This window comes from Cuculus canorus, chromosome 5, assembly GCF_017976375.1.
Source record: "Cuculus canorus isolate bCucCan1 chromosome 5, bCucCan1.pri, whole genome shotgun sequence".
NCBI lineage: Eukaryota > Metazoa > Chordata > Aves > Cuculiformes > Cuculidae > Cuculus > Cuculus canorus.
The window spans coordinates 37493169-37518534 of record NC_071405.1 but is presented as its reverse complement, the minus strand read 5'-3'; the positions used below and the strand labels follow the sequence as shown (position 1 = coordinate 37518534).

The 25366-nt window shown below is 38.4% G+C and overlaps 1 protein-coding gene across 1 annotated transcript in view; it reads right to left on the bottom strand.

The window, feature by feature from the left end:
* TRIM66 (tripartite motif containing 66) overlaps window positions 1-25366 on the bottom strand; it is a 55264-nt gene that overhangs the window by 11481 nt on the left and 18417 nt on the right. Inside the window, exons 6-14 of the mRNA XM_054069114.1 lie at window positions 20321-20444; window positions 19565-19681; window positions 17521-17635; window positions 16109-16255; window positions 15846-15963; window positions 13645-14528; window positions 12561-12722; window positions 2396-2668; window positions 1961-2186 (exon numbers count right to left, since the gene is read on the bottom strand). Of these exons, the coding sequence (XP_053925089.1) occupies window positions 1961-2186; window positions 2396-2668; window positions 12561-12722; window positions 13645-14528; window positions 15846-15963; window positions 16109-16255; window positions 17521-17635; window positions 19565-19681; window positions 20321-20444 (2166 nt within the window). The remainder of the gene's footprint in view (window positions 1-1960; window positions 2187-2395; window positions 2669-12560; window positions 12723-13644; window positions 14529-15845; window positions 15964-16108; window positions 16256-17520; window positions 17636-19564; window positions 19682-20320; window positions 20445-25366) is intronic.

Below are 25366 nucleotides of genomic sequence, written 5' to 3'. Positions count from 1 at the left end.
AAGGAGCCACTCTCCTACGCAGTCAAACCAGAGGATGTTCCAGTGGCATTGGGTTCCTAATATTAAGCAATATTTCCATCAGCAACTTGGCTCATGAAATAAGAGCACCTACCATATTTGTGGAAAAGACTGAAGTAGAGGAGTTGCAAACACTGTGGAGAATGTTAACAATTTAAAAAAAAAAAAATCTTAATACATCAGAAAAAAACCCAAATCTCCTAAAAATAACAAATCTTCCTGCAGTGTATTACCAGCAGTGAGGAATGTAAAGCATGGGCAGCTGGTACCCTGGCTTTCCACAGCACCCCAGAGGCCTCAGGTGCACCACTCTGTTTGGCTGTGGGCAGCACTCCTTAATTGCAGAGAACTCAGAACAGTGGTGCAGCAGGAATGAATCGATTTAAAAAACCCCCCATAACTCTGACCTATGAGGACAGACTGAAACCATCAGATTTATTTAGTCTAGGAAAGGAAAGGGGAGGAGAGGGTGTTTATACAAGCCATGATAAGGAGAAAAGCAGCTGTAAGAGGAAAAATGATGAAATGATGTATAATTCTTACCACATCCCTTGGGGCAGGGATAAGTATTTTGTTGTAAATGAAGCTGAGATGTTTAGATTTAATATTAGAAAAGGATGAGTCATTGGAGATAGATACCAGAAACAGTAGGGTTTGGTAGCACAGCAGTGCTGAAGCCACTAAGACCCACCTAGAGGCACTAGCAAAGACAATTTTGCCTTTGCAACAGAGTTAATGTCTCTCAGTGGTGCGTGCTGCATACGGGTGACTCTATGTCCTCAGGTCTCCCTTCACTGCACACCTTTAAACTGTGACAGCAGGATAGGGATTGCTCACTCCTGATCCTTCCTTGTGAAAAGTGAACAGCATTGAACTCAACGCTCTGGTCCATATATACTCTTGCATAACAGGACCTGTGCATTGCACCAAGTGAATTTCTGGCATCTCTTGTAGAAAGAGAGATTCTTCATGTTGGGGCTGGTTTCTGTGTATAGAATCACACGACCCAAACCAGATACTACTAAGCTGCTCCTCTCAGAGACACTTAAGCCTGACCAATGCACAGCTTTTTAGGGCCATGCCTGATTCTTACAACTCACACAAATGACTGTAGCTTAATTGTCAGAATTTGGCACAGCGCATACAAGAGAAGACAAATACATTTCCTTGGCTCACTGAGCCAGGCCTCCTTTATACTAATTAGAATTCTCTGAATAAAAATACTGCACGGAGATAGAAATATTAATTCAGCTTTTACAGAGAAAAGCAGCCAAATATTGGCATAAGTCAGTGGATAACAGCTTGATCCTGCAATCCTTTGCATGAATAGTCCCATTGACTTCTGGAGTTTGCAGGAACGAGGCTTTACAGTGTAGCACAAGGATGCTGGCAATTTGCCCATGAAAAGAGTTAAGTGAAGTCTAATTCTCCATTTAGGCTGAAGAAATAGGCCTTGGCTGAAGGGAATGTTCCACAGCAGACAGAGCCAAGGAAAAGCACATACTGTGCAATCTATTAAGCTAACAAAAAATTGTTATGCTACTGATGTGAAGGACTTAGCAGAAGGCACATTACATTTTGGAAGTAATTTTTTTTTTTTTTAATTTAATTTGGACTCTTCGAATCAGCTCTTCAATAGTCATAACTGCAGGTCTCATTAAAAGGAGTGCTTCTAAGAGAACTAATACACCAGGTACTTCACACAGACACACTCATTCTGGTTCATAGATGAAGAATTCAAGGCATATCATTTCTATGTTTTTCCTTCACAAATGAGATCAAACATGCTTTTCCATTGGATTAAGTACTCTGATAATACTAGAAACTTGCTGGAAAAGCACATTTATATGTAAATGCATTAATAAGCTTTGCAATGCTTGCAATGTGCAGTGCTAAGAAAGAAATACCAAAGCTCTAAATGAAATAATTAAAAGTTTCGTACCTTCTTTGCTTCCAAGTTGTCTCATTTTGGTATTCACAGCCAGGAAAGAAGTGTTGCTGAGCAGTTCAGAAGAAGTGCAATGTCGAGATTTTTTGATAGAAAGATTAATAGGTTCTTCTAGCACTTTTTGCATAGAAAAATTTAATTCATTAACTAGATCTCGCCCAGAAGTAGCCAAGTTGTTTTCTAGAGGATGATCTACAATGTTGAAGTCTTCATTTTCCAGCTTCAGAGGGGAAAAAAAAACACTTAAATTTTATTAGTTTTCTTTTTTTCCATCTTAAGAAAACAATTTGTAATCAGTGTTCAAATATCAGGTAGGGAAAACTTTACTTACTGAAATCAATGCCTTTGACTGACTGACTGACTAACAACATCTTGTGGGATCAATGAAAGAGGATTCCCTTTCAATAGAGAAGTTTGAGTGATTCCTACCTTGCACTTAATGTTGTCCTGGAGTGCATCACCTGGTGTGAGACCAGAGGCAGCCCCAGGGCTCAGGTCACTTGGAGGTCTGCCCAATCCCAATTTGTAGCTGGGCATCAACTCTGGTGGAGTATCACAGTCACAAAGGGCATTTGGGGATGGGCCAAGTGTCACAGCAGCCACACCTTGCATCTGTGGATTGGCCAAGCTAGATAACCTTGCTGAAGGTAATTCCATTTCTAAATTGTTTGAAAAGCCCACAATGCTTGAGGATGCCGAATGCTGGGAAAAGAAAGGAAAGAGAAAAAAACAAACCCAGTACATTAATAAGATTTCCGCAGCAAAATGCTATTGTTCTTTCTATACTGGATGAGATATTTTGTTTCAGCTATATGTAATCAACCAACAAGGGCTTGAAACTATTCTAATCTTACAGCATTTTCAAAAGCTTTAGAGTATCCAACATTAAAATTGAAAACTGGAAAAGGACACACATGGGTTATTCTTCTATGATTCACAAAAAACATCTACTTTTGATCAGTCCAAGTGATCCTGATTTTTAACTCTTTACAGTGAATAGGAAATCTAAGCACGTAGGATACAATACTAAATCAAATCTTGATATAAACCCTACTAACTTCCATTAAGTTAATTCAGAAGAAATAAGATTCAGAACAGATATTTTATTATTTAATTAAAAAATCATCAGATCATTTTATTCAGAAAGAAGATTCAGAAAAAAAAGATTCATATCTGCCACAAGCAGGTTAAACTATTGTTACTGTTAATGATGCTGAAAACTTTATGCTAGTTAGTGAGTCTGTCCCATTAAAACCTAAGGCATTTGCCCTTTAAATATCATAGTGTAAATCCAGAAACATTCTACATGTACTAATGAGGAAAGGACGTACATGTCAATTTTCCAAAGAAAAGGAATATTTACCAAAGTCTCTGAAATAGTTCTAGCAACATGTATTTTCTGCTCATGATTTGTCACTGTCAAACCCACAGAAATACTGTTACGCAAAACAAAGCAAATCCCTCTATCTAGGTGACTTCCTTAAGCTGCCTTACATCCAGGAATGTGTGACTGTACTGAAATCAGAACTCTTCTATCATCCATATGAAACAAGTCTATAAGCAGTCTTAAGAAGTATGCAGATCTGTGCTGTTTGAATATGTAATTTTCCATTTATTTCATCATAGTTCATTTCTGTTTCACCCTTAATAAATGACTGAATAAATCCTTTTCATTTGACTACAATACAGTAAGGAACACTCATTGTAATATAAATCAAGACAGAGGAAATGTGTTGATTGCATCTGAATGAGATTTCAAATTCATTGTTGTACTTATTTTTCTCCTAGGGCCCAGTGGCTTAGAAGTGAATCTGATACAGGACCCATTTCCTAGATTTAATTAGTATTTTCTCAACTGTTACTCCATTTTGGATTTTGATAACTTTGTCCACCTGAATCCAACAGTGGAAAAGACAGCAGCCTAGATAGAGCTGTCAATTGTGTCTCTGTAAAGCCTACATAATGCCAAAGAAGTCAGTCTTAAATGCTTGCAATGCATATCACCTAAGTGCTACAAGAATACTCTGCCCACAGACATTAATTTCCATGGAAGGATGTAATTTAATTTCCTTTTCCTCCATTTGCAATAGATGCTACAGTAGGAGCTTTGCCTGAACAGTGACCACTGATATTCAGTGAGACAAAATAGCCTGCATTTGAGACAGAAAGAGCTCAGGCCCTTCTGCAGTGCTAAGGAAGATTTGTGCCATTCTACCACAAAGTGATCTAGTAAGTCTGTTTAAAGCAGTCATTTTGTGTAGCTGATGAGCGAAAGCAGACAAGGGGGGTTGGGAGTGTTCATTAGAGCTTGGCGTCGTTCGCCTCGAAGACCTTGGAAGTTGATAACGAAGGAGCCAGCTGACACCTCGGAGAATACTGGGTCTCTGCAGCCAGGGTGCTGGCCATTTTCTTCCTCTTGGGGCAAATGGATGTCCCTCAATCTAAGCTTTCTGAGCTATAATAACTTCTTGGAACCAGCTGGAACTAGTCTAACATGTAAATGACAAAATGCATTGGTGGAGGCACAATTTTCCATATACTTTGTTTGACAGGGCGTTCCTGAGAATGCTCAGGTTTCAAGGAATATAAAGTAAAGGAATATACATAGGCTAGACAGGAATCCAGCTTTCATGGTCCCACATCCTAAAGAAGTCCACAAAGATCAAAAATGTTCGTTTGCCATCACAATTTGGTTGTAACAGGTTCCTGCAGACGCAGTGACAAATGTGGCCTATCGATTACATGTTTTCATCCCATCACGTTTCTTATGACAAGTCTTTTTCAGATGACAAAATAAAATGCGAATTGTTCTCATATCACTTACAAAAAATGACACTGAAAGAAGCAGAATTTGTGCTTCAACTGAACAGATGGACTATAGTCAGCCTCGCCTTCTCTCCTTGATTCAAAGTCCTTTGTGAGCATTAATTAAGTCCCTGTGAGGTAGCTAAATGTTTATTTATCCAGATTCTCAAAAGCATGAAGTATCCACAAATTCCTGCCTGAGTCAAGAGGAACTATCTAATGCTGTGCTCCATTGGCAATGGGCATGTTGAGGCACACACGTGGTGAGCAAACCATCCAAAACCGCATAGCCAGTTAACTGGAGACCTTATGGCTGTTCACTTCTGGTAATTGTTATGCACATCATCCTTTACCTGTGTTACTGGAGCATTCATCATCTACCACATATTGAGACCTGACCCTGTGAAGACCCACCTGTGTGAAACTGCATGCATTGCAGGTGAAATATTAGCCCTACTAAGATAACGGTAGGATTACTCCTGGCTTAAGTGAGACAAGTTTACTTACTGGGAGCAGTCACTGGGACAACTCCTACTGCAGAAAAAAAGAAATAGACACACACATAAGATTTCATTATAACTAACATTTTCAGAAAGGTGAAATTCCATTACATTAAATGGTTATATCATTTTTACTCATTCTAGCTAGCATCAGTTTCTTTAGAGATCTTTTTAGATTATATAAGCCAATATAAAGCCTTGCTCTTGTTAAAAAGAAAAAAAGAATAATGAGGCCATCAAACTGCCATCTGTCTTTCCCCTGGGGCAAAAGTTAATTTTGTGGTTATTTTAATGATGAAGCAACATTACGATCTTTCAGTGCAAAATATTAAAACTCACAGTTAAGAACAGACACATTCCTTTCTGATCCATGGAGCTGCTGTCAAGTGTGAAGTGAACAATGCACAGGGAACAAGGCTCATTAATAGCCTATTAATTCACTCCCTAAAATAATCATTTCTTTTGCCATTAGCAAAAATTCCTCTTTTCCCTTGACAGTTCAGCTACTTTTTGCAAATGGGATGCCTTTAAAGAATTAATCTCTGTTTTATAAAAGCTCTATTGCTTTTACATTACACCCTTTGAACAACAACAAGCATTAATTATGCTCTTGGGTAGAGGGTGGCTTCATCTGTAGGTTAATTTTGAAACTTTTGACATTTTAATGTACAGCCTGGCACATCAAACTACATCTGTGTCATTATAAATGGAATTCTCATTGTCTCGTAATTAATTTTGTTCTGATGATCCTTATAATATAAAGGCAGAAGCATCACCACCCCAAAATGCTTTCTACCACAAATTTCATAGCTATGGTAGTGAAAGGTAAGAAGAAAGAACATGCAAAGTGCCTTCAGAGAACAAAAAATAAACATATTGTTTAGTTCAAACATTTGTTTGTTCACTGTTGCATTTAAAAAGGTCCGGTGTAAACATGCAGCACTAATACAGAAGAATTCTGAGAAGCAAATACTTACCTTGAAACACTGGGATTAGGATTTGTTAGGATTGTTTTGGCAAAGTCTCAAGGCTGGTGACATTAAGTGTCACAGATAAAGAAACCTAAAACTAGGAACCGCCAATTCTCTTTGCTATAAGAGAAATAACACGCAGCAAATGGTTGCAGAGTAATGAACGGCTGCTATTAAGTGGAGCAATCCCCCTGGCAGCTCATTATGCTAGGAGGTTAAACAAATGTACTACTCCAATCCAGTTGTTTAACTCACTGCACAGAGCAGCACTGATAACACAGTCTACACATGCTTCCTATTCATATTTCCCAATTTCAGAATAAAATCCAAAGGATTTCTTTCCTGTTTTTATAAGAAAAAGAATCCAAATCTTCCTTAACGTTTTTTTTCTGAATAAACTGGAGCTGGCTTAAAGCAGAGGGAGAGAGAGATTGTATGGAGCAAGCAGCATCATGTTTTATTTATCCTTTTTTCCAGGTCAAAGGAAAAGGTTTTGTTAAATTAACATTCTGGGAAATGTACCTAATTACATTAAGCATGAAAGCATTTCTGCTGTAAGCAGCTCAATTCTTTAAAGTCAAAAAATACTCTGATACTTTAGGCATTTGCAGGACCCTAAATTCCAAGCTGTTATCATTATTTCCTTCACTTCTAGTCCCCCTAAAATTAATTAGAAAAAAATCAACAACAAACCCACCCCAGATTCAAACTCCTGGATTTAGATCTTAAATTATTATTACTTCCAGTGACTCACAACATGCTCAGTGCAATATTAAGAAAAAATAAGCCTGCACTGTGCTCCCCAACCTCTCTCCCACAAATTTCAGATGCTCATAAAGAAAAAAAAAACCAAAACACCATTAGTTAAGCACTTGCTGCTGCGATGGAAGAGCTGTCATTCATAAAGCTAAGGAAAAATGTGTTGGGGCAAAACATCCAAGAAACCCACCTACAGCAGACTGAGATCAACGGTTGTCTCTGATAATCCTGTAGTAACAGCAGTACTGGCATGTCAGAGCCTCGAAGTTCGCACGTGTCATGTCCCAGAAGAGGCTGAGAGGTTCTGCCATGAACTGTCACTATGTCAGTCTTGCATAAAATGCCACTATTGCATGTAATTGGAATAAAACAGAAGCCTCTCTCATAGTGCTCTCAAGAGTGGTCCTTGGATGGTGTGGAATATTTTCTAGGATTTCTCTCTTTCAGGCACTTTATTATGCTTGAGACAAACAAAGCTCTTGAACTAAGAATGTGGAACTTATTATGAATCAAAAAGAACAATATAAAAATCAATGTTATAGCACTGTACAAAATTTCCATGTGCTTACACTTTGACTGCTATTTCTGGTCACCCTGTCTCAAAAAGGTTTTATCAAAACCACAAAATATAGGAAAAATGGCCAAAGGCACAAAGAACCAAAGAATGACTTCCATGGAAAAAAAAAAAAAAAAAAAAAGAGATATTAGAGAGACCAGCAATCGCTTTTCAGCTTCAAAAGAAAAATGTTTGAGAGAAAATTCAATATTGACCTATAAAACATAGATATTATGAAGGTGGTGAATACAGTGTTATTATTCACTGGCTCTTCTAACTCAGGTACTAGAAGACATCCGACTGAATTGTCAGACAACAAACTTATGGCAATCAAACACAGGAACTTCTCATGCAATGCAAAATTCAGTTGCTGCAGAATGCTGAATAAGTGGACTCAAGAAATTAACTAGACAGATTCATAAAGAAGGGTTCCATCAAGAGTTGCAAAACTCAGTTGCCCGGGTGCAGCCTTCAGTTCAGGAAGTCCCTACAGTGCTGATTTTCTGAAGCTGGGATAGTGCATCGTCAAAGGATCCGTTCATATTTGTCCGTTTCTTAAACCCTTTTCCTAAACATCTGCCACTGACTACAGCTATAAATGAACAGATACATCTGAATTTACCAAATGACATATTCAGAGATTTATTTAGTGCAGAAGGTGAAATAATAGTTCAAGGAGAGAAACCCTCAAAGGTTGCTAAGGAACATAATCAAACCAGAGTCTTACAAACACTGTCCAACCTGCTCACAACTGATTCCTGTCCCAGAACTTAGAAACATGAGTGCCCAAGCCAGTTAGGTTTCCAGGATGCGCAGGAACGGCACAGAATGTTCCCTTTCCAAGGACCCAACCCAACAGCTGGACAAGACAAGGAATCCTCCCTCCCAGAAGTAAAGACCCTGCTTCTAACTAAAGAGGTGCACTAACGGATTCTGAGGAGAGATGTCCAACTGGCCCTGCAACAAGGCCAATGTCTGTTGCAGCAGTACCTGAGATGCAAGTTACAAATTTGTGCTATAGATGTACAGTAATTATGACATTTCTTCAAATGCTAGGTACAGCCTTTAGACCTCTTGCTCATCCCAGCCACAAATGACAATTAGGTACCTATAAGCAAAACAGGGATTGTATGCCCTTTATTACTCCTGAAAACACAATTAGGCCAAAAATATCTTATTATTTTCACCTCTGCTCTGGAATAGATGACCATTCCAGTCCTGTGTACAAACTAATAACTTGGTATCATATTATGTAAAAGCAACAGGAGGACCATTTCACTGCAGAAGGCTGGTAACACTTTCCACAAATTGTTAACCTAATTGAGTACTCATTTCTTCACACTGCAACTTAGCAATTCAATAGCTTGTATAAAATCTTTTTGCTTGGCACAATTCCCCATAACAAAGGCACAGGTATCACAAAAGTTATTCTGAGATTTGTCTTCTGTCTTGCTGACATTCTTCCTGGAGAGGCTGGGTATTTGACAGGCATGGAGATGGAACTCCACAATCCAAAACATAGTCCCAGCTACATGAGTGAAATATACTGACAGGGGAGCACGAAGAGAAAATGATATCCATTTTACACAGAGACAGAAAACTTCAATTTCTGGCATTTCACTCTTAAAAGGTGCTAATTAAGCCCAAAGTTACGCTAAGCACAGTACTTGACTTGTATCAAACAATCAGTGGTCTAAGTATAGAAACATTTATGCTGTACAAAAAAAATCAATTCACAGAGAAAGAAATAAGAGGGATGCACAGGAAGACAGAAAGGCTGACAAAATGTCACCATTAATGTTCCAAAAATAGTGAAACAGATGAAAACTAGCCCACACTTAACTGAAATTACATGTTTAGAGACTACACTACACACATGCATACAGAACAGGTGGGCACAGACAGGAGTTACTTGAAGACAACAGTAGCCTTTATGCACAGGTTTCTGATTGACACCAGGTAGAAAACCCTACTTCATACAACTGGAAAGCCAAAATTCTGATTGCTCAGTGAAGCTAGATTTAATTTTTTTACTGAGAGATGGCAAAATATAACACATGAGGAAATTTTACAAGTGTGCAGTGTTTCATCCTCACTTCTCTTCTTCCTTTTCTCAATAACCAGCTTTAAATATGAGGGACAGAAAATAGTACCTATCAGACTAAGTCTAACAGGCATTCTTTGAACTCGAAGGCACTCGCATGGCATATGACTGCTTCACTCCGTGGTGTAAGGGCTGCACTACCACTTGTCTGGGATGATCTGAATAACATACTTGTGGTTTCCTCATTTATGAGCAATGTTGTGATCCCAAACTATTAATAGAATCTGCTCTACATTGCTTCAAACATAAATATGATCCCATATGCAGACAATTCATCTAGTTATCAGTCAACAATATCAAATACATACCGTAAATATGATTCAGAACTAATGCTCAGACGTTTAACTACATGAGCAATCAAGCCTTGCCCCCTCCAAAATAAAGAAAACCACTGGGCTAATTGAAGCTTTTATTTTTTGACAGATCTCGGCAAGCATATCACTAAACAGTTAATTCTGAGTCTTTTTACATCCTGGTTCACACTGCTTTCTCTTTAATGCAAGAATCTCAGCAGCCAGAGAATTTCCTACTCCACTAGGAACACTGCACACAACAAAAGCTGTTAGAGTTCAGCAGAACTGCAACACAAAGACAAGAAGTCCAACAACAATTATTCTCCAAAAGGCAGAACACAGTTCTTCTCCAGTAGTAAAAAGTTTATCTAGCTATATTTTCTGTACCGTATTTTCCAAGTACAGTATTTGAGACCTCTTCACATTCACTTTTTCCATGTCCTCCAAAAACTTAAGAGAAATGAAGTGTTCTGAGTACAGACCATGTGAAAGCAAATGGACAAACACCTATACAGAAATTTTTCTCTGGAGATGACTGTGAAAACGATTTGATGAAACAGAGATGAAAATAAATACATACATTCCCTTGTTCTTAAATAGGAACCTCTCTTCCATTTAAACCTAGATTTAATCCAATTGTCAGCAAAAGCAGTCAGGTATCTTTAAACAGCATTCATGAAAAATAAATTTCAAAGGTTTCCTGGATGTGCTGGTTGTCTTCATTTCTAATTAGCCATTGCCAGAGCTGTCAGTACATTATGGCTTCGTCCCAAACAGCTTATTACAAGAGAGAAATACAAGCAAAGATGGGCTACTGTAGCTGTCTTTGTTTCTTGCAGAGGTACTGGGAAACTAATAAAAACCAGAGATACCAGTGCTTTCAGCACAAAAGCATACACTTCTCAGTGCCATTAGGAAAAAAAAAAAATAAATCCTTTTTTTTCCTAGGAGTATTCTCTTCTTACGACCTTCTCAACTTGTGCAGCAACGAATCAGCTCTTCTCCCTTTTTTTCTCCATCTTTTCCCATCAGACTACACTAGTCTCGTTTGCACATCTGCTTCCATTTTCTTCCCTCTTTCTGAATTTTCTTGTTTAAGCTGTTGGGAGTAACCTTCCTTTATGGGTCCAGAAGACAAAGGAGTTTCTTCAACATGCATATAGAAAAAGCCTCTGAAAGCTATTTGGTTAGCATCACCATCCATTTTCATAAATAACTTTGAGGGTGTGTCTGCACTACACAAATGTATGAGTATGTACTCGGGGCGATGGTCTTGCTTGGGCCTTAAATACACACCTTCAATTTTTACAGTCATATCCTAAAGCACGGGTAGCCTGTCCTAGAAAATTTGTATAGCTTTCCTCAGTCCTGTGCTTAATCATCAGTGGTTAAGGGACATTCGCTTCCACATATGAAAGTTCAGAGCCAAAGAGCATCATGTTAGAATGGTGTGATACCATTAGTCTGATCCAGAAATTCTACCACATCTGCAGGATTAAGTTATCAATTATAAATTTCTTTGTGGCTTACAAATCTGATTTGCATGGTGCTTCCAGACCCTCAGTAATCATTAACTTTCTGAGTCTCTACAATTCCCAAAAGGATCTCCAACACCTCTCTGAATAGGTATTGCATCATAAACATGTTGGGTCAACAAAGTTACATACTAAAGAAGGATAAAATAACTTCCTTGTTGGGGTTAGTAAGGAAAGACAAGTTCTTCCACAATATTCCAAGAAAAAAAGAAAATCCATTAAAGTCTTCTACATAGTATACACGACACGAGTCATGGACAGAAGTACCAGACAGATTTGAGCAACCAGTACATGAAGTTGCTGCTTGGACTGTTTTACACAAATTGTACAGAGAGGTAAAAGACAGCTTCTCTGTCACAAATGCACAGGTGATGTCCAGAGCCAGTAAAGATACATTGACAAAGATAATCCCTCTTCATTTTGTTTATGCAGCTTCTCTAATTGTTAGTGTCTCCCAGCAGGTGGAAGGATCAAAATGTGGCTCTAATGCATGCTGAAATATTCTAGAGGTAGAGAAATCTATTTTTCTGCTTATACACAAGCAACGAGAAGGAGTATAAAAGAATTGTATCCCTTTCAGACATCACATCTTCAGTAATAATTAGTGTTGTTATTTCCAGGGCTACTGTTTGGAAAGATGTCTCTCAGGGCTGATTTCATCAGAATCTCTTACTCTTTTTTTTTTTTTTTTCAAATTAACGGCTTCTCATACGGTAGTTAGCAAATCCTGACAGTTAAATATCTAGAGATGGGGACTGGACAGAATTTACCTAGCGAAGAAATAGGTCTTCCTTTTATCTACCAGTTGATGCTTAATAATCGTGCCAGACAGATCTAAACACTACCAGTTTACAGAACAATTGTCAATCCTGCCTACAGCACAGCACGTAGGCATCTTACTAGGAGATGCACAATAAGTCAGGCTATGACTGTCTTCCAAGATTTACAAACCATTTGGTTGACTTTTACTGTATTTTAATTTTTCCATGCAAATTCCAATGCCATATTACATTCAATGTTATTAAATCATGTTTTCCCTTTAAAATATTTTTTAATACAAGTTCTTTATACCTTTCTCACTGGATGAAAAACTGATTGTTGCAATGTGCTCTCAGGGGAGTGACTGCTGATGCTGGCTTCCTCATCTAGTGACCGTGACAGGAAGGGACAATCGCTTTTGTCAAGAGGAATTACAGGCTTCTGGGCATCAAGTTCTGTGGAACTCTCACTGACCTATAAATCACAATTAAGAATTGGTGTTTTCAAGATCTCAAGAAGAAAAATGGTAACAAATTCACATCAACTCACAGCATACACAATGTGACAAGACTGGAAAGAGTCTAGAATAACAAAGGTGTTCAAAGTAACTCCAAGTAAGAGAGATAAATTAATAGAGAAAGATTTCTCTAAAAAATTGATAAAGCCACTGAAATGTACAGCTATTCCAAAAGCCTGCAGTCTGCCCTTACAGGGAGGCCACTTTGAGAGCTATTCAAGGTGGGAACTCCACAAAATTTACAGGAAGAGGAAGTCCAAGCCACATTTTCGCTGTGATACCCAGTTTTGAATGCATTTCAAAACCACCTTAACTGTGTACCTTATCTGCCTTGTAGTTTAGAAACTCACCACCAAGCATTATTCGTTTTTCAAAAGCAGGATTCTTACCAGCTAAGGAAAAGGGGAGAAATTAGCTCTGCTGAAAAAAACTATAGCAGAACAGCATGCAGGAATACCACTGGAAATCTTAAAAGGACACGATGGGGTAGCAAGAGTAGTTACTAGTAGAATGGGAAATAACTCTCTTTTTCTAGGACTCGGGGCTTAAAGTTTCCAGTAAAAATGAGTTGAAATGGAGAGTGAGACTACTGCAGAGCTCCAGTTACCTATTCACAAAGTAGGCATGATGACACTTTTATTCCCCCACTGGCTGCTCGCCTTGTCTATTTAGATTCATATCTTTGGGATCCAAGTTTTTTATGTGGCACTTTACAGAAAATTTTGGCCCAATCTGCATGAGGCATGAAGCCTCTGCTGAATGCAAACATAGAAAAGACAATAACAGAAGCTCAACAAATACATGAAATCTCAAAGGCATCTCCCATTTCTGAGCTCACATTGACTAAATGCAATAGAAAAGAACTTTTAGAGAACTTACTTGTGCTTCATCCTGGCTTTGTTGCTGAACTGGGGCTGGCTGCCTCACTATATAGTTGATTTGACCAACTATGGTCTGTTGAACATGTTGAGGTGGCTTGGCTTGGTTCAACTGCAAGCTGGGCTGTCCTTGGGCCTGTAGGAGAAGCTCCAGATCCTTTTTCATTTCTTCCAGTTCAAATTGGTGGTGCATTATGTCCAGGCTCTGCTGGATGACTTGTTTTTGGGTGTTTTCATTCTGCCTTGATGGTGGTGAAGCTGGTGGCAGTTGCTGCTGCTGTGGCAACTGCTGCAAGTGGTTAGATTTTATCTTCTGGAGATGACCAAGTTGCACTTGCACAGTTGATGTCTGCAAAGAAGCCTGTGTGCAGAATGGCTGCGGATGGCTCATGTCAACTTGCTGAGCCTCATGTGATACAACAGCATAACCCAGGGGTGCAGTCTGCTGCTCCTGCTGGGATGATGCTTGCTTTCCCATCCTCCCAGACACATTCTCTGACTCTGACTGCGACTTCTGTCCCAGTCCAGACTGTGTTAGCTTCATAGGTTGGAAGGCATTCCTTTGCTCTTTGTCACGTTGCTGCATGCTGTACTGCAGAGGAAAGTGCTGCTCTTGCAGTTCAGGAGGTTGTCGAAAATTTTGATGGCGGTTTACATCTTGGTAAGAAGTTTGAGCTCTGTTTGGGTGAGGTACACTGATGTAGTGTGAACAACATACAGATGTAGGACACTGTACCGCAGGTAGAAACTGATGTGGCTGGCTATTCACTGGCTGTGATGCTGGTGAACGGCGCCCGTGATACAAGGAGGTCTGTAATCCTTGCACATTTCCACGGAGTAGCAAATCTGAGTGAGATATGTGTCCACCTTCCATAGTGAAACCTCCTGAAAAAAAAAAACCAGAAAATTTACTCCCTCCTGTGATCTTGAAAAATGTACACAATAAAAACTATGAACGATGGCCCTGACCTTGTCTTTATTCCAAATATAAAAGGTATTCAAATATGATATCTAAACAGTCCCTCAATATACATTCAAAACAAATTTTTCAAGAATTTTCAGTGATTTTAAATCACATCAAACTCCCACCAATGTCAATGGAATTCATGGCTGAATTACCAGAAAATATATTCAAAAACTGACCTCAGCTTATTTTATTTTAATGATGGATATGGCTTACACTTTCATTTTTCACTAAAGTATGAGCATATCTTCTCATCCATAAGTAGAAGTACAAAAAAGCTGCTTCCAGGATAAAAATGACATTAATGAAAGAAAATGCTGTTATGTAGGTTAGAATCATAAAATCAGTTCATGACCTATGAACTGATCATGTCCATGCTTTTAGTCTAGAGAAGATTATAAAAGTAATACTTTTGAAGTGTTCTACGCCATCTGACTTTAAATATCTTAAAACAGGAAGAGAACCAATCTTGTAGACCATGGATTGGCCCACAAAACTGCATTTACAGTAAAAACCCACTGCAGTCAGGAAATCTGTAGCTAGTGTGAAATAAAATTAGAGTATGCACCTTCATTATATAAATAAGAGTGTAATTATTATACAGCCAATTCCTTAAAGCCATCTTTGTGCCCGTTAATTGTGTCTCAAGCACTGCTCCGATCCCTTGGCCGCTAAGATTCTCAAAGATCTGAATAGCGTGGGCAGGAGCCCAGCTGCCCATGGGTAAGGCAGAGGAAACAGCATAAGGTGCACTGCAGACACTCCATGTCACCCATGGTTCTCCTTCCAGCACTGCCATCATCACAGTGTTGTACAGAACTATGGCTTGGAGGGACAGAGCTGAATTTCAAATACATTGGGCAAAGACAAGGCTGTTTGACAGCCGGTGATGCTACATTTAAAGTAATTTCAATTAAGTGTTATTTGTCTAGTCCTGCACAGTGTTCCCACTAAACTATCTTACATCATGATTTTGTAACACCATCAAGATTATATTTATAGAGTGTATTTAAATACTATTTAGACATAATAATGTCTTTTAATAGGTGAATTGATATAACTGGAAGGAAAAATAGGAAAGTTCGGTCACATTAGCTTTTCTTCAGAACATGACAAAGTATACAACTGGAAGTCAAAACAAAAAAGGAGAGCACTTTAGGGAAAGCACTGTATTGCCTGTATCTGTCTTGTCTTGCTTTGGGCACTTGCCTAATAAACAAAGATTTTTTTTTTCTTACCAAAACTGGACAGTTGCTTAGTCCAATAGGAGGGATCCCAAGTAAATCTGATCTTCAGAGGAGGGCCTATGTCTGTATTACAGTTTGTATCTAACAAGCGCTGGATCTGAAATACAATCTGGTGACAAATCAGAGGATGATGATTTTATTCACAATTATAAGATCATGAAAAATATTTTATTTGAGAAACATTAAGTCCTTAAAACAGTTCTCATGTTTGCTGTGTGATTTCAATTTACTTAGAAAATAGGTATTGTTCTTACCAGTTCTTTACTGAAGAGAAATGGGATGCTGTTTTTACTGCATACTGCCCAACTGATGAAGTTCTGCACATGTTCTACCTGTCTGCTTAATACCACAATACTTTGCAGTTGTTGCTCCAATTTCTGCTTCCTTTCACTAGTGATTTTCTGTCAATAATGTGAGTCGGTAGAAGATAGTTATGATTCTTCAGACATACATAATGCATACAATCATTTGCACTACATTATTCATTATTTGCAGGGACAATGTTATTTAGAATATCTTTAATAGATCAAACATAAAAAGAAAGCAAATTCTATTCAACAGATATGCTTGAATTCAGGATGAACAATGACTTATTCTAGAGCAAACAACCTACTTCATTCTGGTCTTGGTTTAACAAAACAATGCAATCCAAAAAAGCCATAGAAGTTAGATCAAATTAGCATCTGGACTGCTTTCTTCTCTCTTACACAACAGAAGAGACCCAAGGAAGAACATAAAAAGAGGGAAAGTGTGTAGCATTTGCTCTGCATGGTCTTCCAGTCTCCAGCAATTCACAATTTAGGGACCACAGAGACAAAGGCTATGTATAACCCTCAGTGTATTTTTCTATGATTTCTCTCTAATTACTTTTAACCCACACACAATACGTTGCAGCAAGGAGTTCCACACTAATTTACCATTTATGTGAATCTGCCCTTGTTTATCTGCCCTTGTTTGATTTGAACCTGGAATGTCCCGATTTGATGCCCTTACATACGTTCCAACAGAGCACTGTGTATATACTTCAAATGTATACACAATTCAGTTGTTGCTACAGATAATTCAAACACTGAAATGTTTTCAAAATACATGAACACTGAATTTACTTCATGTTTAATAATAATGAAATGAGAATACGTTTTTCTTTTTTGTAAAGCTATTTAGCCAGGTAGCCAGATTTGAGTCAAATACGCAAGTTTAGAGGCAGGCAGCAAGTGCCGAGTGCTCTGTCTTTCCCATACCTGCTAAAATGACAATAACTGTGAACTATCATAAAATCTGACAGCAATTTTTGGGCTCAGCCTATTTCAAAATAAAATCATATATACTTCAACTGGACATCCAAAAACTGAAGATGAAAACTGCAGGCTCTTATAGAAAGCAGATGAGAGGATCATTTTCAGAACAGGATATTAAATGTGCTGCTAGTAGTCATCTAGAAATTAAACATTAAACCAGAACCTGGTTTGTTTTGTAAGTACTGAAAGGTGCACATATATTCTCTGTAACTGCAATACAAAAAATTCTGTAGAAAATAAAAGGAAATATCTGAAAACATAAGCAAAATGTCAATAACTTTCCTAGTCCATATTCTTTCCAATGGCACTGAAATTAAATTTAATTTAGTTTAATTTCTTAAGGTATCAAAGCAAGTAGCCTTACTTACTTCAAGTTGTTCAAGAAGGATGTTTGTTCGTTTATTGATTTCACTCATCAAAACCATCTTGGCCATTTTTATTTGATTTTCTACCTTATTGTATAAATGTTTTACTTCAAGCAACCTATGGGTAATAGATACACATCCCTGGATGAGCAAACTGGTATGTCATTTATTCAGAAGTTAGTAAATATCTGTTATAGAATTTATCTAACTATTGACAGAGAACTCCACTGACCGCTTCCCGTAAGTCTTCCCACACTTCACTTTAAACACAGAATCACAGAATCATAAAGTGGTTTGGGCTGAAAGACACCTTTAAAGGCCATCCTCATCTTTCTTATAAGCCCCCTTTAAGTACTGAAAGGCTGCTATAAGGTCTCCCCGGAGTCTTCTCCAAGCTGAACAACCTCAGCTCTCTCAGCCTTTACTCATAGGAGACATGTTCCATCCCTTCAATAATTTTTGTGGCCCTCCTCTGGATACACTCCAACAGGTCCATGTCTTTCCCATGCTGAGGGGTCCAGAGCTAGATGCAGTATTCCAGGTGAAGTCTCATGAGAGCAGAGTAGAGGGGCAGAATCACCTCCCTCAACCTGCTGGCCACGCTTCTTTTGTTGCAGCCCAGGATATGGTTGGCTTTCTGGTTTGTGAGCACACATTGTCAGTTCATATCCAGCTTTCCATCTGCCGGTACCCTCAAGTCCTTCTCCACAGGGTGCTCTCAATCCCTTCATCTTCCAGCCTGTATTGATACAGGGTGTTGCCCCAACCCAGGTGCAACATCTTGTACTTGGCCTTGTTGAACCTCATGAGGTTCACATGGGTTCACCTCTCAAGCTTGTACAGGTCCCTCTGGGTGGAATTCCATCCCTCAAGCACGTCAGCCACACTACTCAGCTTGGTGTCATCTGCAAATTTGCTGAGGATGCGCTCGATCCCATCATGTCATTGATGAAGATATTAAACACTCCTGGTTTCTAATACAGACCCCTGAGGGACATCACTCATCACTGATCTCCATCCAATACTGACTTCTGCTCTCTGGATACAACATGCTAATGCTAATTGACTCCCAAACATCACATCAACAACAGTCTTAAGTTCTTTGTCAGCAAACACACAAAGAAGCCGTATCCAGAAAACTTCCACTTTATACTGGAGTATAAACAGCCTAAGTCTTATGAGGAGCAGCTGAGAGAGCTGGGGTTGTTTAGCCTGGAGAAGAGGAGGCTGAGGGGAGACCTTATTACTCTCTACAACTACCTGAAAGGAAGTTGTGGAGAGGAGGGAGCTGGCCTCTTCTCCCAAGTGACAGGGGACAGGACGAGAGGGAACGGCCTCAAGCTCCGCCAGGGGAGGTTCAGGCTGGACATCAGGAAAAAAATTTTTATGGAAAGGGTCACTGGGCACTGGAACAGGCTGCCCAGGGAGGTGGTTGAGTCACCTTCCCTGGAGGTGTTTAAGGGATGGGTGGATGAGGCGCTGAGGGGCATGGTTTAGGGATTGTTAGGAATGGTTGGACACGATGATCCAGTGGGTCCTTTCCAAACTAGTGATTCTATAATTCTAAATAGATTTGTACTCTCTCAATGTGTTTGCAATGGTTTTATTAATGCAGAAGACAGATGCAACAGCTAGCAAATAGGTAATCAGTAGCCAAATTCTAGTTCACATAATGAAATACTTCCAGTTTTCTACTAGCCTTGACTGGAAGTGCAATTGATTTGAGGCTTCTTGAAGAAATAACGTATTTTTAAAATACTCTTTATTTCTAATCTTTTCAAATTCTAGTTCGGAAACAGATTATTCAAAGAAATCTTAACTCTGAAGTCAGCTGTCAGATGCCTTATAAGGACTATGGAATCATATATTACAATGCCATGACTTGTCAGTACCATTTAAGCATGGATTTGATATTTTTAATCTTCCTATTATTTCCTACTCTTCAAGAAAAAAAAAAAAAGCATTTACTTCTGTTGACCTACATTAGGTAAAAATAATATTTTTACCAATCACTCACTTCCATGAAAAAAAAATGCATAGCAATTACCTGTCTTCAATCTGTTTAGCTGAAATCTGAATCCCATTTTTTTTCTCTTCCACTTTTGTTACGACATTTTCCAGGATAACTCTCTGATTTTTCAAAGCTTCATCGAGATGTCTGAACCTGCAAAAGAAGGGGAAATTCTCACACCATGTTTTTCCCAGTTGATAAGTAATCAACTTATCATTTGATCAGTTTAGGGGACCAGCTGCCTTAATACCTGTCTGGACATCATCCCCTTCTTCTTTTCTACTACAAATGTTCTCTGTGATAGGTAAAATTTATTGCTCATCACACTGGCAGGCTCATCTCACAACAAGTCTCCCTGTCACTGTGTATAGATAATTCCTTACATGGCTCACACACTTCCACGGACAAGCAGCATCCTTCAGCATTGGTAACTCTGGTCTTGTACAGTCATGATGTAAAAACAAACAGATGTGTTTGAACCATGCTAAGTACAGAATTCAACTTGTGCCTTTCAGCACATACATACATAATTCTACTTGTGCCTTTCCGCATTCATACCTCATCTCTGGGCAAACCATACAATTGCGAAGGTGCACACTGCTGAGAGCAACGAGTGATTCTGTGAGGGCAGTTACCCATGTGCATAAGACAACCGAGCTGAGTTGGCTGTGGCTTTTAACTTTGGACAATAGCCTGCAATTTCAACTGACAATAAATGCAGGTGAACAGTTTCAAATCTAAATTAGCTACAGTTCTAGACAGGATTACGATTAAGTAACTAGTGTGCGGTACCTGTGATCCTTATGCTCTGTCAGAAGGCAGCTGTGGCACGTAAGGGTATCGCAGGTCTCACAAAACAGCTTGAGTGGCTCTTGAGTGTGCACTGGACAACATAAGGAAAACTCACTTGCTTCATCTTCAGTTGATGAGGAATATAAAGCAATGATGTCATTGACAAGGATCACTACTATAGTTCAGAAAAAGAGTTGCCAAACTCACACAATTTTATTGAAAGTCTTGACGTCATTTTTAAAAGACCCAGACCCTGGAACCATCTGACTACATGAAGCAGGGTTTTTTTCCATTTTTTTTCCTGTCCTTATACGTCTTACAAACTGACCACATCAAAGGGGTTCAGAAACAAGTCATCAACTGAAATTCATATTGCCCTCTAAAATCTCATGACTTTTTAATCTCTCTCATGATTTTGGACACCTGCGTCACAGCTTTGAATGCCCTGGTCTAGCAAACCAGCCAACAAAACTGTATTGTAAAATGTAGAAAAGCAGATATATTAAATAAATAAACCTGAAGTCACAGAAAAATCAAGGAAATCTTTTGTTCTTAAAAAGTAACATGGGGAATTGGTTTTCAAACTTGTGTTAGTTTTAAATGTAGTACATAAACTTCAGCAGCTAGGGGATATAGATAATTGACTCTAAAACCTGTTCTTAAAAACGTTTTTTTAAAGACTAACGTGATGAAGAGTAAGAACAGACAGAGGATATGTAAGGGGGAAGTGTTGCTCCTATACAATCTATTCTTGTCTTTTTTCCTGGATATGGTATAATTGTTTTAGTAATAAGGAAAACTGTCAATGAAAGAGTGCAAAAAAAATCGAACTAAACCATGGCGAAGAAACCCACCCTGCCACTCAAGTGAGACATTCACAATAAATCTACACTACTAGCTAAGGCAGGGAAGGGGAAACTCTTTCCTTAGATCACCAAAAATAGTCTTCAGAGCCTTAGTTTATCAACTAGTGTAAGGACCACCCATAATTATTACTGGTGAAAAACACTATTTTCTCAAAAATGGTCAAAAAGCACAAGCAATGCTAAAGTACAGTGACAGATTCATGCAGGTCAATGTTTAAATCCATTGTCCACAAAACCATCAACATTACTAGCACATAGTGACATATATGAGATATATACATATATGACATATATTAGCACATAGTGACAACAAGAGGATATACCTTTACATCCTCAAAGTTTTCCTACAAAGACACTAGCCCAGTACTCTTTATCAACACATGAGAAATTAAATAAAACCAATAACATCAGATAACACTTATTGATACAAACTTAAAATGAAATAAAACATTACTTATTTATATATATTTGCTCACATAAAATGAGGAAAAATGTTTCAACTTTCCCATAGCAAACCTTATTATTTAATCTTGTTTATCTAAATATTTTAAAAACCCAACTTATGGCAGAGACCATGCTTTCTTCCTGTAGCAAAGTGGAGGCCTTTATAGAATTAAACTATATGAAGTCATACTATTGGAGTAACACAGACATAGTGTACAGCAAGCTATACTAATTCAGTCACTTCATTTTCAAATTGGAAAATGCACAATATACACATAGAAAGTCTAAAAAATTCTGATGGCTGACAAAGAGACTAAAATTATTGAAAAAATCCATGCCATGCTCTAAAGAATATATGACAAATTTCCTACTTCTTTGATTGCTATCTACTCTAAATATTTCTGAGATAGCTGAAGTACTTCTTCCAGCTCAATTAGCTTTCCTCTCCATCTCCTTAACATAATGTGCAAGAAGAAAATTGGTGACAGTTTAGAGCAAGGTTTTTATGTAACAGCATTACATACTTTACATTGTTAGGAATTATTTACTACAGTATCACATTTTATTCTTCAGGAAATTTTATTGTTTTGAATTATTATTGAATTAAATGCTAATAGATAGCATTATAAGAGCAAATTCAATCAGAGTTTTTTTTTCAGCCCACTCCAGTGTTTTTTTCTATACAAATTGAAAGGACCTCAACAACAATTTTCTTCTGATTATACAGCAAATATGTACTTTTGCATTAAAATCCACAGCTGACAATACAAATAATATGTACCCAAGCAGCTATTATAACCAAGGGAGATGTCGAAGATCAGCTTTTCCTTCCCTATGGGGTCAGACATTATATCTTAAAATAAAAATAAAAGCCTCTTAATAACAAGCTCAATTTTCATGAGTTAGAAAAGCCTCTCTTAAGTGTTCAGCACCTGCACGGCATGCAAGCTGTTTTACTGAAATCTTAGGATCAAATTGTCCATATAATGAGATGCAGTATTTAAGGCCCAAATATAATGAAGCCTATTCACAATCTTATACCATGATTCCTCCATTTTCTCTCTCTGAAGAGTTCTTTAGCCTTGGGGTGATTGTAATCATCTTAGAGAAACCAGGGTTTTTTTTAACCCTGTATCATGTTTAAGAGACAAGCAGATTTCAAATGCAAACTAAGGACAAAAATCAATGTTATCTAATTACAACACAGCCTGTGCCACTAGTAATTCCCTAATTCAATTGACCTATCAATGAGAACTGCCACTGAGCCATGGTATTCCTAACCTTCTTTGTAGTCAGCTCAGAGCTGCAGTCTTCAGTTTTAAAATAAGTTGAATTCTTACAAATCAGATGCTAAACAAAGGCAGAAGCTTGTTTTAACCAGAAGCAGATATCTTGATCACAACTATCCACGTTGGCTTCTTAAAAAGCACCTCACTTGAAGAGCAGGGAAATTTCAGTTGACCTAAATTCTGAATTAAGATCATTTGAGTTACAGTTTTCAACAGCCTACATTTCCTTTATGACAGGTGGACATGTCGAATAACGAACAGAAATCTTTAAATCCCTGTTCCTCTGACCAGTTGTTGTCACCTGTGGAAAAGCAATCTCATCTTCGCTAATTGAGTCCTCCTTTAACTGGCATAATTCACAATTACTCAAACTTCAATTTTCATAGAATCGTAGAATGGTTTGAGTTGGAAAGGACCTTAAAGATCATCTAATTCCACTCCCCCACCATGGGCAGGGACACCTCCCACTAGATCAGGCTGCTCAAGGCTCCATCCAGCTCCCTCCTAACCTCGGACCCTTGCCCTTGTGTCTGCTCTGCAGCATCTATGGTGAAGTACAGTCATCAAAGGGTCAGGGCATGATTTCATAGCTTTGTATATATATATATATATATATTGTTCACCTATCTGTGAACAATATCACAGCTCATCTTCCTGTTGATAACCAGCAGTAATAGCCTGGCACTCACAAGACAACTGGAATTTCTGATGGTATCTCTAGAAGTCATTCACCTAACAAGAATACACTGGAGCAAGGGCAAAACATATAAATGCTGGTGGGAAAGTGGGGGCAGGAGGGAGGGTGGAGAGAATGGAAATCAAAGTGATGTCCAGTGTGCGCTGTTTATCTGATTTTATGCTTAAAAATAAGGTATATTATTCAATGGAGGAATTCAGTTATAGTTTTTAATTGAACAACTGTGACAGACCACTCCCATAACTTCCCATTCCAGTTCTCCATAAGCACATTCAATGATATCTAACTAGCGCACACAAACACACCCCTTAGAATGCTATAGAGATGAATAAAATAAAGCTGTTTCCAAAGAAGAATGGAGCCATTTCCAATATCAAGAAGCCCTCACAGTGAATCCCATACCAGCAGCATTCACTTGGTGGGTCTTTACTTCAGACTCACAAAGGATGGATCAGTAGGAAAAAAGAAATCAGGCTACTTAAAAATTGTTTTCTTCTGATATAATAAGGCATTTTTCTGTCCTAGTCTAGTCCTGCTCCTCCCTACGCTCTTAACTTCTAACTACAAATTTGAATGGAAGGTAAAGTTCTCAAATGTCTGTGAATTTGGCAGCATGACCTCAGGAGTTACCAGGCTGCGGGAGCTGCCTGGCAGCAGCTGGGCTGTTCACCTGGGAGAGCTGGATCTCACCCAGCATGAGGCACTTGATGGCCCAGGACGGACAGGAGAGGATGCGCAGGGTGAGCAGATAGGGAACAGTGACAAAGAGCTGCAGGTTGTGTCTGGCAGCAGGTGAGCAGATGCATCACACAGAGTACTGATATGGCAAAGGAAGAAGCAGAAAGAAAGGTCTCCCAGTGAAGCCAGCCACTCAGGTTAGTTCTGCTACTCAAGGAAGAAATTATCAAAATTAATAGGAATAAGTAGGATTCAATGAGTTCAGAGGGTGGGGGAAGGAGGAGAGGGGTGCAAGTGTCCTACTTTACTTCATTTCAGACACAGAGAATCTTACAGTTTTCAGATTCCAAAAGAAAGTCTGGCCCTTGTAAAGCAAATGGCAAAAGACAGAACGGTTTAAAGGTTCAAGATCAATGGGACAGAGAGTCTCTTAATGATTATAAGGGCCTACAAAGAAGGTGGATACTGTTCAGGAGCGCCATATACAGACCGAAGGTGGCTACTGAATCTGAAAGCAGAAGATGCTTTATTGCCAAAGAAGAAAGAAAAAAATCTGCCTGCATTCTAGCATATCCTAGTATCTGCTTTCTTTGAAAATATCATGAGGGGATATTTATGTCCTAAATAAATAATAGACACATTAATAATAATAATAATAATAATAATAATAACTAAAAAAGCAGATTGCATCCCCAATAATTTTTTAGATTAAATAGGCTATACACACCCTACCAACTCCTGTGTTTCAGCACACAGAATTTAGGACTAAGAACATGAGAAAGCCTTTTAGTTTGTGTATTGGCATCTTTTTATTTATGCAGCACACATAAACCCACAACTAAGCCACAGGTATATTTTCTTACTATTATTGGCACCAATATGAGCTGGTAATCTTACTTAAAGTGAAATGAAATAAACATTTGAAGCCTCAAAACCACAGTCCTTATCTTGCCATCAACTCAGGAAGAAAAACATACTGTCCATCCAATCAGGACATTTTAGGGAAGACTGTGGGGAATTCAGTTTATATTGTTCTCTAGAAAAGACCCAGAAAACACTTATATGTCACCTG